Below are 15,378 nucleotides of genomic sequence, written 5' to 3'. Positions count from 1 at the left end.
TGTAATAAAACGTTATTCATCACCCAGAACAGAACACTTGAAATCATTCAATTTCATATATTTTTAATAACAGAAGTGGAAGCTAAACAATTTATCTGCAAGGGCTTATTCTTAAACATGGTGGAAGTGAGGAAATATATGATGTTCAGTATAACTTACTCAAGTTATGATTTTGAAGCTGTAAATTCAAAGACAAAGGATTAGCTTGAATGAATTCTTTCTGGAACAACACTTAAATTATTGAGCTAAGTATGACAGCTATTGAATGCATTGTTTTTAAATATGTGGTGACTTCTCTTAAGACAAGATGATGTGCAACTAGTGTGATTTGCAGAGGAAAATGCAAGCATATGTGGCAGTGTCTCTAGTACATTCTCTGATAGCCAAATAGCACCTGCAGGAGCATGTTTCCTAAACCCTTTTAGAGTTCTTGTACCAGTGTCAATAGACAAATAAGCAATTGATACTGGAGGTCAATGAATTTCAGCTGTGTTCTGTGAATGTATAGGAAGCTAATGAAGCCTGGGAAGCTACCTGAAGCTGCAGGTTATGATATCCATGTTTTTTATTGGAATGTTCTTGCTATAAAACCTCTGTGCACAGGGATGGGCCTTTGCTTAAGGGTACGTTTGGAGATTCAGGGTATCAGTTCCCTGTTTGGTTCTGACACAGGTTAAATGCGAAGCTGGTCTGTGTTCCTTCATCTTACGTACTCATCTTTGAAGAGGAAGAAATGAGCCTTCCTTTATTTAACTTCTGCCTATCTCTTGCCATAACCTGCCTGGGTCAAAGGCTGTTGCTGTGTATTATTGTAATGTGGGACATAGCAGGCCCTAGATTTTGATGGAAAGCTACATATTCTGTAGAAAATAATTTCTGTGTAGACAGGCCCTGATAGGATTTGCATGTCGCAGAATCACAGAATGGTTGAGGCTGGATGGAACCACCAGAGGTCATCTAGTCCAACCTCTCTGCTCAAACAGCATCTCATTTCTTATGAAGGAGATCTCTCTTTATTTTTTTTTTCTCCCCAGAAAACACTAGTTCTAGATTAAGTATCCAGTAAAACTTAAACAAATAGTTAACCTCAATTCTAAAAATTAAAGCTCAGGTAGAGAAATGTTGAAATTCCTCAAAGTTGAATAGTTGAATCCCTCAAAGCAAGGTTTTGGAATTATGAATCCGAATCCCTTAATCATCCTTAATTTGCTTATTATTTCGTGTAGTCCCAGTTATGCAGTCCCTAATTACAAGCATTTATATATATGTATAATGGTTTCAAACGAACAAACAAAAAAAAACCAAAACAATTTTGAGCTAAACAGTATCTGAGCACTATTTTATAGGCAAAAAAAAGAAAAAAGAGAAAGTTCGCTCAAAAATGTTGTAACTCATTTGTGTTCATTTTCTGGTGGAGAGAATGCTTCCAGGAGATGGAAAGGTAATGCCTTAGGAAGAGACTGCAGTCAATAGCCTGGCTGAGTTGTACCTATATGAATCCCAGGGGAGTGCTGGACATTATGTTTTCAGTGTACACTACATGCAAAAACATTTCTAGTGTTTAAGTCTGGAATGTGTATTTCTCTTAGCATTTGTGGGAAACCAATTGCTATTAATGAGTGAACACTGAAATTTCTTCCTTCCTAGGAGCCATCATTTGAGATGCTTCCATTGACTGGGAAAACAATCATATTTGATAGCTTTCCTGATCCTTCAGATACCTGGGAAATAATTGAGACTATTGGCAAAGGAACATACGGAAAAGTTTTCAAGGTGTTAAATAAGAAAAATGGCAGCAAAGCAGCAGTCAAAATTTTGGATCCTGTTCACGTAAGCTACTTAAATTACTTGTTTTGTGCTTCTTTAATTGTAAGTAAATTTATACGGTCTTTTTTGTTTATTTGGTTTTTCTTTTTAAATCTTGGTAGATCATTTGCATTAGAAGTGATGGTGAAACAAACTGCTTCAACCTGCTAAGTATCAGGCTATTTATCAATGCGTTTTTCGAACCATAAGGGATCTTGGAAATGATTGCATATGGTAGAATTTAGAAGTATACCTAAAGTTTGCTACTTTTACTTTTGGTTCCCCCTTGTTTATCTCTTACTTTCAGCAGCAGAGCTGATTATTTTCCTTTTTAGTACCAGGAATCCTAGCTTCTTCTGTTTTTACCAGTGTTCCCATTCCTTTTTTATTTGCACACTAGCCAGTAAGGAAGTTTTACATACTTCTAAGTGCATCAGATATACCTGGAAGCTTCTATTTTGACTACATGCTTTTAGCTACATGCTACGAATGATATTTTAAAAATAAAATAGCGTACTTTGGTTCTGTGTTTTCATAATGTGCCAAATTACGTAGATATCACAGAAGGATCCATCTTTTCAAGAAAGGAAATGGCTCCTACACACAAAGCAACAGGTGATTGGGAGGTGGAAATATTATGTTGTAGAGCATGTTCTTATTCTCAATAACTGACATTTGTTGGGTGGTAGATAAATGCTCAAAGAGTAAGGAAGAACGTCAGCCTGGTTTGTAAAGGCATATACCACTGACTTCAGTGGTGCTGCATGTGGCTTGGGGTTTTTCATGAGAACAGTGACCTATGAAACTTGGACAAAGAGCTGTGCTGTTTCAAGTGGCCCCTTCGAGCTCATCTTTTGCGCTTCTAGTATAGGGTGGTGAGGCATGTGCTTCCATTGCACAACTTCTGGGCGGGAAGGGAAGAACATGCCATGTTGTATGAAATGCTGCAGGTCTGGAGATGCACAGCCACACAGGGCTCTGTCTACCCCTGCATATCACATAGTGTCAAATTATGATCTCATGGCCCATAAGTCCATGAAATGTGTTTGTGAAAACACAGTGCCTTGCAGTATCTTTGCTGTGTTTCTTGTTCATCTGATTTTTATGTCAGCGTGCTTTCAAAGCCACGAAAGGAGACTCATCTCTGCAATATCATGTGCGTCTCCCAAAGTAGTCATGATTTGCAGCCAAGTGATAAGGATCTTGGTTAATTCAAGTGAATTGGAAACTATTTTGACTCTGTTGCTTTCAGTAAACAAGGTTCTTTTACTTACAATGAATAGGCAGCACTTTAAGTTGGTGTTAGTCTAAATGCCTGTATGACAGGAAATACTTCTACTTTCATCTGTTTCACAGTTGTTCAGGAATGATTCTTAAGTGGCAACTAGCTATGGCAGGGATTACTGAAGGCATTGTGGACACTTTCGAAGTTGTGTATACTTTGGAGGCTGTAGGAAAAGGATAAAGGATGATGACAGGAAGAAAGGAGGTAGTAAAGCTGATACTGGAGGAAAGAGAAATAGATTAAGTAGGAGAAAAGGGAGTAGAATGTAAAGAACTCAGAAGAAATACAATGAATAAATATGCAACAGAAGAAACTGAAGAAGGAAAAATGTGTAACTGATGAAACTAGATTCCTTATTTTAATGAAAAAAATGGAAGTCAGTAGTGCAGTCAACATCACGCTCAAAGACTTGAATCTTCTAACTGAGTATATTGGTTTTGTTCTAAGCATAGTATTCTTCTTTTCCCCCTCCTATTTACAGGATGTTTGGAGTAGCTGCTGTACCTCCATGTTACTGTTAAAATAGCAATCCTATGTTAGATATAGGGTGAAAGCAATAAACTAGTTCTTTTTGTTTAAACTGAAAGTATTATTAACGGCTGCAGAGGGAGCCATTGCAATGAAGAAAAAGACACTTTCTGTATTTTCTTCTTTACATTTTCCATTTTTTTTTTCTTTGAAGAGGGTTTCAGAATTCTGCCACCTGAGAGGTGGACTGAAAAAAACAAGCAGAAGAAATGTGGTTTATTTCACTTGATTTAACTGATATTTCCACATTAAACTGGGAAACTACTTGATCATGGGTGATGTGAGACTGAAATAAGCACTTCGCGTTTAATCCTTTAGAGCTCTTGGATTCTTTGTGTTGAACAATAGTTCAGCTTTTTGAAACTGAAACAGGAAAGTGAAGGTGTTGAAATGAGAATATATAAAGATGGAACTGAGAATGCTCTTAGTCTTGTTCTTAAGACTATTAAGTAAATACCATTGTACTTTAGGGCTTTTAACCAAATCATCCTGTGTCTAAATTCACATGAAAATCTTCCCTGTACCATCTCTACAAGAGGAACTCTTATGCAGGTAAACATGTTAAATTCAACCAAATGTTTAAAGTTTTCTTCCTTCATAAAATACAGAGGAAGATTTTTCTTTGAAGTGTGCACAGAATGAATATTCTATTAATTTCATTTTCTCTATTTTCATTTCTTCTTATAATAGTCAAAATCTCATAAAATTGAGTACCCCTCAGGAGACAGAAACCTCTATTAAATGACAGTAGGACAGCGGGCTAATTCTCTTCCAATTTCCCCAAGGCAGCCTTGGCTATTGTATGTTTTGTGTGTAGAATTTTGGCTTTTGACTTTTTGGGTTTTGGTTGTTTTTTGTTTGTTATTTGGTTTGGTGTTTTGTTTGTTGGTTTTTTTTTTTTTTTTTATTTATGATCTGCAAATTCATGTTTTGGTTTTTTTATTTTTTTCCCTTGCTGTATTACAAACTATATTTCAATAGACAGAAGTGTTATGTCTTGAGTTTTTAAAATGGCTACCATTATTTATTTATTAACCTCTGTGTATTTCTCATTTGTGACACTAGGATATTGATGAAGAAATTGAAGCCGAGTACAACATTTTGAAAGCTCTTTCTGATCATCCCAATGTAGTCAAATTCTATGGCATGTACTATAAGAAAGATGTGAAGAATGGAGACCAGCTTTGGCTAGTTCTTGAGGTAAATAATTCAGAAAAATAAGAGTTTTCTTCTAGTTGGCATTCTTATGTTGAGTATAAACTCAATAGTGGTTGCATGTGAAATGATAAATGCTGCTGTTCAGTCTTTACAGTGTCCTGAATTAATGGTCTGCTGAGAGTTCAGCATTCTTATTTTGGTATTATACTGACAGTGCTGCGGCTTCAGAATTAGGATATAAATTCTGATAGGGCTTCACAGAACTTGCTCATAAAATCTTTCTTTGTTGAAAGTCTTGTCATGGGAATCTTTCTCTGCTAGTATTTCTTTAAATATGGCTAAGATACGACATAACAGGTAAAGAAACCATTATGGTGATTTTTTTTTCTAGATAAAATGACAGAAATTAATTCAATTGCTTTTCTTGTGCAAGTGAATGCACAAATAGATAAGTCAATAAAAACAGGCTACTGCCCAAATGCTGTTGGACGCAGCAGGATTTCCAGAAATAGAATCAGAGCACGGTAAGGCCTGTAATTTGTGTGTTTCAGTCTTTAGTTTTGATTAATCTGGGGGCGAAGAGCTTGATCATTACTGTTTGCATAGATCTACTATAACCTGTCCTGCAAAAACTTCCTCCTCTCCCCAAAGGAAAAAGAAGAATGTCTCTGGAAGGAACAGTGTGCCTTTCATAACAATCAAAGCTCTTGGTGATGTTTGATCAGTGTTTGATAAGGTTGAGATTGGACAATTGGTTGTATTTTATGATTTGTCAGCTAAATGAATACTAATCTTCTGCCAAGTATCTCAGTGATACAATGGTGTCTAATCCTGGAAAGCTCTAAAAACGCTTAAGTTCTAAAAGCTTTTCCAAATTCTTCCAACTTACATTGGGAAGATATTTTTAAGAATAGTTTGCATTGGAAATAATAATAAATTATTAGGCTAGACTGACATCAAAAGATGACAGCTCATTGGGCAGAGAGCATCCTTGAAAATCTATCTTCTGTTGTGTCTGCTGGGCAGTTGAAACTCCATCTGTGAAACTTCTGGCCTGTAAAGGATGGATGCCAAACTGCCAGGATGGAACAGACTGTGAGGAAACAGTAAAGTGTTTATATTTTAGCTTTTATATTTCACATGGATTTATTTTCTTAATGTGAAAAACACAAACCTACATCCTGAGTGTAAGTTTTATATTTATTCTTTGAATGCCAAGCTGTGCATGTGCAATTGCTAGTATAAGTGTGTGGAATAGTCTTGAATGCTTCCTGTCACTGCACATGTAGATCCATGTATGCAATGGATTTCAGTTGAGGGGTGTGTGTGTAGACATGCATAAGTAGAAAAATAAATTCCAGTGGTGGTTTTGGCGAAGCTTTCCTTTTAGTAAAAGTATCTGTGAAAGAAAACTGTTGTGGAAAAGATTCCTCTGTTAAAGTGTCACCCTCCTTTCAGCTTGTATGCACCTTTATAGGGCCATTGCAGTTTGTTTTTCACAGTGGCTATTTAGGTGTCCTACAGTTGATAAGAATGAAGATATCAAATCATCTCCATTCTGTCTTGTTGCTTTGGGTTGGGGTTTTTTTGTGGGGTTTGTTTTTTGGGTTTTGGTTTTTTTGTTCGTTTGGTTTTTTGGTTTTTTGTTGTTGGGTTTTTCGGGGGTTTTTTTTTTACGATTTATGTCTAAATTCATAAAGGTGGTGATTAGTCTTTAGGTTACAGAGAACTCTATTTCTGTTGCTTTGTTTTTGTTTTGTTTTAATTTATCATAAAAGAGCCTTTTCACTTCAGAACTGTTGCGTCTTCTCAAGAGAGAAATCCAGTCTTGAAATTTAGATTTGCAGAGTTTGATATTGAGGAGGAAAACTTTCTCATCTCCTTCTCTCAGTAAAGTTATCAACTAATCCTCTGAAATGAAGATGGACCTTTTGCAGTCAGCACCTAGGCTGTAGATATGTTCCCAAAGACTGTCAGGACAAATAGAGTAGACCACTGCAGTTTGCATGATCTGAAGCAGCTTCCATAGTATCTGAATGCAAAATGATGTCAAGGAGGAAAAGTAGAGAATCACATGAAGACTATTGTGAGTGTAGTGCGCTGGATTATTGCAGAGGTGCAGCTGCCAGGAAGAGCTTGCTGGAGCAGTGGGGCATTGAAAGCAGAGCTTGTTGCTTTGCTCTGCTTTTGTGTTCTGTGATGGGATCTGTGGGCAGGAGGCTTTGCAGAGAGATTTTCTCAAATCCCTCTAGGAATGGGTTGTGAGAGGTGGGAAAACTCAGCCTTTAGTAATGGGCTTATAGCCACCACTGTAGTTTACTAACAATGTTACTGTCTGGAGTGTTTGAATCCGTACATGCAGATGTTATTAAATCATCTTTTCCTAGAGGAGAAAAATCCCCAGCTCTTTCAGAGATGTTCCATGTGATGTATTACAGCAAGCCACTCTGGAAAGAAAGACAGTTGCAAGGTTTTTTTCTTCTGATTCTGTCTTCAGCGTTGGTTAAATGAACTGCACTGTTCAATTCTTATACCTCTGTTAGTGTATATATAGTGTGATGCTTTTTGATGTATCCCATAATTTTTAGTAGCTATTTTGTATTGCACTTGATCATGTTTGGGTTTCAGGGAAAAGAGGCTAATCAGGTTTGAACTAGGCTAAGGTAAGTGGACGAAGTACAGTTTTGAGTCCAAAACTGACCAAGTAGCTAAAAAGACTATCTTACAATACTGTGAAGAGTTCTTGGGATGCTTTAGTCCTGAATACTTGAATTATCATAAAATTGGCAGACCTCATAAGCTACCACCCATTCTGAATACTAGAAGAGACTTTGGATGGGTTTATGATGTCTTGGTGTGAAATATTCTGTCCTACCTTCTATCTCTATTTTCCAAAATCAATCTATTCTTATGTGATTTGGTACATTTTGAACCTGTACTCTCAAATTCTAGGATAAGATAGTTGGAAATTCCATTTTTAACTAAAACTGACACTTTCATTTGCTTCTCACTCTAAGGCATATGTCAACAATGAGGCACTGGATGTTCACAAGGTATTGTCCTATGACTAGAAATCATTAAACCAGATGACAATCAAGAAATACTTGCCTAGAAGTACATGGAATTTGGAGCTGACCTATTGGTGTGGGTCATCTGACAGTTTCTATGTCTTCAGAAGCCAAACCCAGTTGCTTCAGAATGATGGAAATGATCTGTTACAGAATAATCCTGAGTAAACTTGAGATTTCTTCTGACTCTTCCTAATTAATAACTGCCTAATAGCATGTTCCTTCATAGAAAATATTTTAAAATTGAAATGAAATTCCTCATTTTCTCCTGAACATTTGGATTTCTTTTCCTTCATTGTATTTCTGTTTCTCTGTGCTAATGTACAGATTACCTAACTAACTGATCTTGTAAAGCATTTTGGAGTTACAGTGTTGTGAGCTAGAAATGCACAGTAGGAGATACTGGGGTTTTCCCCTGTTAAAAGAAACAAATAATTTTTTAAGATAATAAATTATCAAGTATATGCATAGTAAATCTCATACTTTGATTTAACTTTTCAGTGTAGATCTAATCAGTTAAAAAACATGCATAGTGATTACTTGCAAAAAGGTTTTTTATTTTTCTAGTACAGTATTCACAGAATTGTAAAGTTACTATGTTGTATCCATCTTAACACATGAGGACTTAAATATGAATTTAAACAAAATAGTTAAAAACTAGAGGAAAAGTAATAATATGACCGCTTTTAGCATAATTAGCATTTTTGGTAATAAAGCAACCTAACTTTCCCAATTCAACATTTTTAAGGAAACCACCTGCAGGAATGAAAGTGAAATAGGAACTCATCTGTACAGAGTAACAGTACTTTTGACTCTTAGTTCAGAAATCCCCTCTCTCCATAGGCTGCACTCAGTAGGCTGAAGATCTGCTCCTGCGTGGATGCTGTTCTAATCACGTTTGTAATGAAGAATATTGTGGAGGAAGGATTCTTGCCAAGTGTATTAAGCTTTGTCACATGTGTCCAGAGATGGAGGCAGAAGAAACTGGCCTATTGAGTTTGCATTGAAAAGAAATCACTTGAGTGTTGTACTTGGGGTGAATCAGCTTAGCAGTTTCATGTCAGCAGACACCAGCGTGATGACACAGCTAAGGCAGAGTGTGCTGTAGCCCATTTCTTTTTGCTCTGGATGTTAGTTCAGAAAGGAATAGATCTGAGATAATTGGAAATGAGCTGATGAAGATGGAACAGAGACATAAAACATATCGGGCCCTACAGGTGAGCCTGTAAGTCAAGGGCAGGTGGGGAGAAAAAGTGGCATAGCTCTTGCCCAAGATTTGGTGCAAATGACAACCTAGTCAAGACTGAGTGAAGGCTGAAAATACCACAGCAAGGTAAATGGTACGTGTAACACAGCTTTTAATTGCTACTGTAGGACAGAGACCGAGAATCATAATGCAACATATTTCTATAGTTCATTTCCTGCATTTCAAAAGGCACAGTTATGCATGTCATATATAAGATGGGTTTTGGTTTGCGAGTCACATAAGTAAGCTAGTATATTTTATCATTCTCAATATATTTGTATAGGAAATAGAGGGAATGGGCATTATTTTTATAGGGGAAAAAAAATTGCTTTAATGAGTGTCGTGGTTTAAGCCCAGCCGGTAACTCAGAACCACACAGCTGCTCGCTCACTCCCCTGCTTCTTCGTCCCCCTGCTCTTGGAGGGATGGGGAGGAGAATCAAAAGAATGTAACTCCCACGGGCTGAGATAAGAGCAGTCCAGTAACTAAGGTATAATACAAACCCACTACTGCTACCACCAATAACAATAATGATAAGGGAAATAACAAGGGGAGAGAATACAATTGCTCACCACCCGCTGACCAATACCCAGCCCTACCCGAGCAGTGGTCTGGACCGTCTGGGTAACTCCCTCAGTTTATATACTGGGCATGACGTGCTGTGGTATGGAATACCCCTTTGGCCAGTTTGGGTCAGGTGTCCTGTCTCTGCTTCCTCCCGGCTTCCCGTGCCCCTCCTCCCTGGCAGAGCATGAGACTGAGAAAGTCCTTGATCAGACTAAACATTACTTAGCAAGTACTATAAATATCGGTGTTATCAGCACGGTTCACAGGCTGAAAGTCAAAAACACAGCACTGCACCAGTTACTAAGAAGGAGCAGAAATGGCTGCTGCAGCTGAACCCAGGACAATGAGTTAAAACTTAGCTTGGTATTAAAAATAAGGCTTGGATAGAGCAACTTCCTACCCAAAAATATGGGTTTGTAACATCAAAGCATTTTGTAGAAACCTCTCATTTCTGGAGAGGTGGTGGGAATTGCCAAGAAGTTACAGAAGTACATCCCTTTGTGCTGAATATCAAGAAGACTGACAAAGTATTCTTTTTAGGTGGTTTTGTTCTCCTAGTGTGTATGTGAACATTTCAAGAACATTTGCAATGTCCTGCTGAGTTAGACCAGTGGTCCGTGTGGCACAGCATTTTGTCTGCTGTGGTGGCACTAGAAGACGCTATTTACGAAGTGTTTGTCCAGTTTTTCTTCAGTCAATCTCTCTCATGCTCTCCAGCAACCGTGACTGTTGTATTAAGGATGTCCCAGACTGTTCTGTTTAGTATCCATTTATGGACGCACTAAACTTGATGATACTGCCATCCTGTACAGTCTTCTTTTAGAGCATGCAAGTTTAGTTCTTGTGCCATTATTATATACTTATTTCTATATATAGTATTCCACATAGTAGAACATAATGTTTTCAACATTAGGAAAACATTTCCAAATCTAAATATTTTTTCAATGTGTGGTAATAAATATAGAATCCTGTTCATTTGAGAAGGAGGAATATGTTACAATTTCCAGTGGACTGCAAGCTCTGTTTTCTGACCAGCTCTAATGTTACCTTCACAAACAATACTTCAGTAGCTTGTGCAATCTGTACAGGCACTGGTTATGCACAGTCTTGAAAAAATGAACCTGATTCATCTTTGTTCTCGTGTAGAAACCTTTTCTTGTTGTAGGGTAATCATCAGAGAAATCAGGTGAAAGTGTATAATAGCTTGTGCTTGGAACCTGCATCTCTGAAGAAGTGGCACGTTACACTTTCCGTTCTCTCAACCTTTTAACATCGGAAAATAAATGCATTAAATAATAATTTATTTTAATTAAAATAAGTTAGTTAACTTAGTTTTAATTAAATTATTTGTTTTAATTTATTTTAATGCATTGGTAACTTGTATCATTCTGCATTGTTGCAGGCAAAGTGGTATACTTTGAGTTTGATCTTCTGAATGTTTCTTGATGTTAATTGAACCTGCTAACCAGACACTGATAACTCAAAAGAATTACAGAAAGATTGTAATAAAGGATTATTGTGATCCAGTTGGCAGCTATGTTTGCTAATTTAAAATTTGCCTGAAGTGGTTTAGATGTGTTACTTTCCTTTCATCTTTCAAAGTTAACATAAAGAGGAAAAATTTTAGAAGTAAAAATATGTAAATACTCTTTTTAAATCCTTGGGAAGCTTCTATTTGTGGTTTGGGGTTTTTTTTTGGGGGGGGGTTGTGTGTTTTCTTGGGTTTTTGGTTATTTGCTTGGTGTTTGGGGTTTTTTTTTTGGTTTTTTTAGAAAGAACATAATCATTGAACCTAGTAAACGGAGTTTGAATTAAACTAGAACATAAAAACTGTAGTGAATCAATTCACTTGGCACTTTCTTCACAAACATAGACAAAGTACAGACCCATGATATGGATTCCATTTAATCAGAGTGAGGACACTGTAACAATTGTATAGGTAGCCTCATATGGAAAAAAAGGATAAAGTGCTAACCTGCTCTACTAGGTAATGGTAGTCCATTGCTACTGGATTAATTCCAGTGGCTTGCTTGGCCTGGGAAAGCTTGCACACCTACCCAAAATGCTTAAAATCGTAAGAACTGAGAGAGAACCTGTCTAACGGAGACTGTTGTTGTGCGATGGACACAGAGTAGAAACCAGTGTAGTTCCCACTCAACTACCAATTACAAGGGCTGTTACAATTGCCTGGTGAGCCACATGTAATTATATAACAAGCTGAGATGCCCTGATATAACTCCTTTCTGGGTTTGTGCAGGCCCTTTAGAAGAATTGCATTTTTGAATTTGCCCAGAGATGGAGAGCTCAGCACAATGTATACAGTATCAATTACTCCTTTCCAGTCCTTAAAGTGAGCCTTCCTAGCAGAAAAAGCTTACATCAAAGCTTTAAGCCAGATGCAAAAAAAGGATTTGGAAATGGAGAACCAAGAGGGTAACAGAAGTCAGTGGTGATCTCAAGCAGCTGCAAGCATTTGTCAGCACTGTAGCACAGGAAAGTTATTAAAGAAGATTTGAAGGAAGATAGTGCTGTGATTTTCTGTTTGTTTTGGCTGCTCCTTCAAAGCAGAAAGGAAAACATGTTATGCCTACAGTTATCCAGTAATGGATGACAGCACTCTGAATTGATCAAGGATAGATCAGTTGCTGCCTAAGGAAAGGCTGCTACGGGTCTCAACAGTAAAAGCAACTAACTCATGTTTGATGTGATTGAGAAGGGGCAGCCAGCATGAGGGTTCAGGGAAAGAATGGCATGGTCAGAGGTGGATGGTTAGTGCTCAGAACTCACTGAGGCCAAGAGAAGATGATGTTGCAGTAACTCCTGGGTAAAATGAAGAATGCTGAACAATGCATCTGCACTGCTGCATCTGGCCTGGAGTGAGTCTGCTGTGCTGTTGCACTGTTGTATCTGCTGTTTGGAGAGAGAAGTTTAGTGTATCGCATGCTTCCAGATGTTTGCAAATGCTGACTGTGGTCACAAAGAGAGCCCTAGAATTCATGAAATATGTATAAATTTTCCTCACAGAATCATAAATGAACAGTGACAGCACAATTTACATATGTGTCAGATTGAGAAAAATTAATTTAATTAATGCCCAAATCTTGTGTGGCTAATAGTCTTGGATTCTTTACTGACCTACTCTACATGCAAGAGTTTCTGATCATGTTGCTTTTTCTACATCACATGAAATTCTAACATATGGTGAAACTCACTGAAGTGCATCTTTCTCATTTAAAGAACAACAACAAAAAATAAATTCCTCTGCTCTGTTATATACTGTCCTATCTATAGAGTATATTTATCTAAAGAAATACCAGTCTCAGCAGGTCCAGTTGCCTTGAGAAATGGATATTTTTTTGTCTGCTGGGAGTTGAGATACTAACAGTGTAATTCTAGGTTGCAACATAGTTTGCTACCAAAGAGGAGCAATCACTGTCCAAATATCTAGGAATTGGTATTTTTCTTTTTTTAAAAAGGAGGCTAAAATAGCCAAAAACACAATATGGATTTCTAGGATCAGGACAACTGTAACAATGTATTAATGAAATTCAGGTCCTTTTCCTGCCTCCGCATGCATTAAGAAAGGCACATCGCCCAAATATTTCACTGCTGTTCTGTAGCTTAATATAGATTAGGCTTCAGCTGTTTGAGAGCTGGGAGATGTAAAACATGAAGAGAGACAAGAAACTGGAAAAAACACCACCACCCCTCCCTACCCCAAAAAACAAACCCAAGAGAGATTCTTTTTGCAGTAGGCAACAATATATTTGCTTCTGATTCATTAATTCTGATTTTATGAGCTCTATAAGGAGTCTGGCAAGTTCTCTGTGTTATAGAAATAGATCAGTATTTTTAAAATCTATATATCTAGATAATCTTTCTTGACCAGGCTAGCAATGGCTTTACCTCATTCCTATATCCCCATCTAAAAGGGCAAGGAATCCTGTAAGACGTATGAGGCAGGGGATGCCTATGGTTCTTGCAGTGGGAACGTGTTGTCACCCCCACATGGCCAACACAATAAGACTCTGCTCCTATTCTGCATCCAGGCACAGACTGCCGCTTCAGCGTGCTGTTTGTGCCAAAGCAGGCTGGGCACCAAAAAGAAAAGTTCAGAGCAAGGCAGGTAGTTCTGTCCTTGTCTCTTGCTGAGCAAGAGACATAATGGATCCTGATGGCTGGCAGTAGTTCTCTCCGTTAGCTTGGTCGCTTTTTTTTCTCAGCTAATGGCATTGTCACCATTCATGGCACCTGTTGGTGTGTGGAAGAGGGAGAGAGGAACTGCTGTCAGTGTTGCAAAACAGGTTGTGCTTGTTCTTGATGTGGAAAGACATTTGGCTGAAAATATCTTCAGCCTTGGAGCCTGCAGGAAGGCTCAGAGCCTGGGTAGATGCTGATCACACAATCTCCTTTTTGTATGTTGCATGATGGGTGTGGGAGTGACTTAGTCTAGAGTATCTGAAATTTACCTGGCAATTTCATGTCATTGAAGCTGTTGGGACTTCAATTGTTGAAGTCCATTCAAGTGAAGGTTTTGTCTTTAAAAAAATAATACAATTGTAAGGAATGGGTAAGAGTATGGAAACTGGAGTTGTTCTTACTGCTGGGATAGTTTTTGCAAGAGTGGGGAAAAAACAAATTCAGTGACATGCATTTTTCTGCAAGGCCTCCCTGAGTAACAAGCAATTGCTGGAGTGAGCCCCACAGGCATCTGTGGGGATGCCTAGAAGCAGGACCCAATAGTCTCATTTCAGCACTCAAAGAGGTAAGCCTATCTGAGATAAACTAGAGACACTGCTATATCAGTTACTTCTCTTTTTACATGAAATAGAGGACTTTGTGGTATGTACAAATGAATAATTTATTTAGGATTTTCCTTTGGCATGTTTACGGTATAGAATCATAGAATCAACTAGGTTGGAAAAGACCTTTAAGATCATCAAGTCCAACCATTACCCCAGGGCTGCCAAGACCACCACTAAAGCATATCTCTTAGGGATATGCTCTTGTTAGATACAGCAGCTAATACATGCAGATACGTTTCCATCTAAGGGAATAGAGTCAAGTTTGTGGAGTTTAAAAAAATCTTTGGTTGGAAGTTGTTCTGTATAATGGAATGTAAGATAAGAGCTATGATAAGAAAGCAGATACGCAACTTTTTTGGTATGGAAGATTTAGTATAAAACAATAATCTTTCAGGAAATAAGCATAGTGGAAAATAACTCATCCATTTGGGGTTTACAGTGGGTGGGGTGGGGGGAAGTGAGTTGTCATTTGTTTAAGTATTATCAGGTATTTCCAAATGACATATATAGAAGAAAAATTAAACAATTGAAAATTGCTTTTTCGTATTTCTCAACATGGATAATTTTTCAGTAATGTCTTTGGTTATAATTGCTCCATTCAGACCAACTCTGAATATTATGATCCATTACATGTCTGAATCATCCTTGATTTCTCCATTTCTAATGTATCCCTCTTTGTTTGCCAATTATAGCAATTTTTCACTCTTGAATTATATCCTATTTTCTCAAGATCAAAGTTGTGTGGCTACAACTATCATTCGATGCTTCAAAGTTTTAGTAAATACTCATAATTTCTGAAATAATGAGTATTTCATGTTACTACTGTTGTTTCCACAGTCCACATCTTTTAAACAGCTGATGAGCATGCATTATGGCCCACCTTGCTGGAGAATACTGCACATATAAAAAGCTAGT

General features: G+C 37.6%; 1 protein-coding gene across 15 annotated transcripts in view; it reads left to right on the top strand.

The window, feature by feature from the left end:
- The window catches only part of MYO3A (myosin IIIA), a 121,125-nt gene that overhangs the window by 8,607 nt on the left and 97,140 nt on the right, over positions 1 to 15,378 (top strand). For 14 of the 15 annotated variants that reach the window (XR_003991595.1, XR_003991589.1, XR_003991594.1 and 11 more), the window contains 2 exons: positions 1,648 to 1,830; positions 4,685 to 4,819. Coding sequence is in view for 12 of the 15 variants with exons in the window: in XM_030487622.1 (XP_030343482.1) it covers positions 1,663 to 1,830; positions 4,685 to 4,819 (303 nt within the window). In the remaining 3 variants the exon portion in view is untranslated. Of the gene's footprint in view, positions 1 to 1,647; positions 1,831 to 3,830; positions 4,172 to 4,684; positions 4,820 to 15,378 lie in introns of those variants that run through there. The other variant, XM_030487633.1, reaches the window with a different exon arrangement.

This window comes from Strigops habroptila, chromosome 1 (assembly GCF_004027225.2).
Source record: "Strigops habroptila isolate Jane chromosome 1, bStrHab1.2.pri, whole genome shotgun sequence".
Taxonomy (NCBI): Eukaryota; Metazoa; Chordata; class Aves; order Psittaciformes; family Psittacidae; genus Strigops; species Strigops habroptila.
This window is presented reverse-complemented; position numbering and strand designations above follow the sequence as displayed.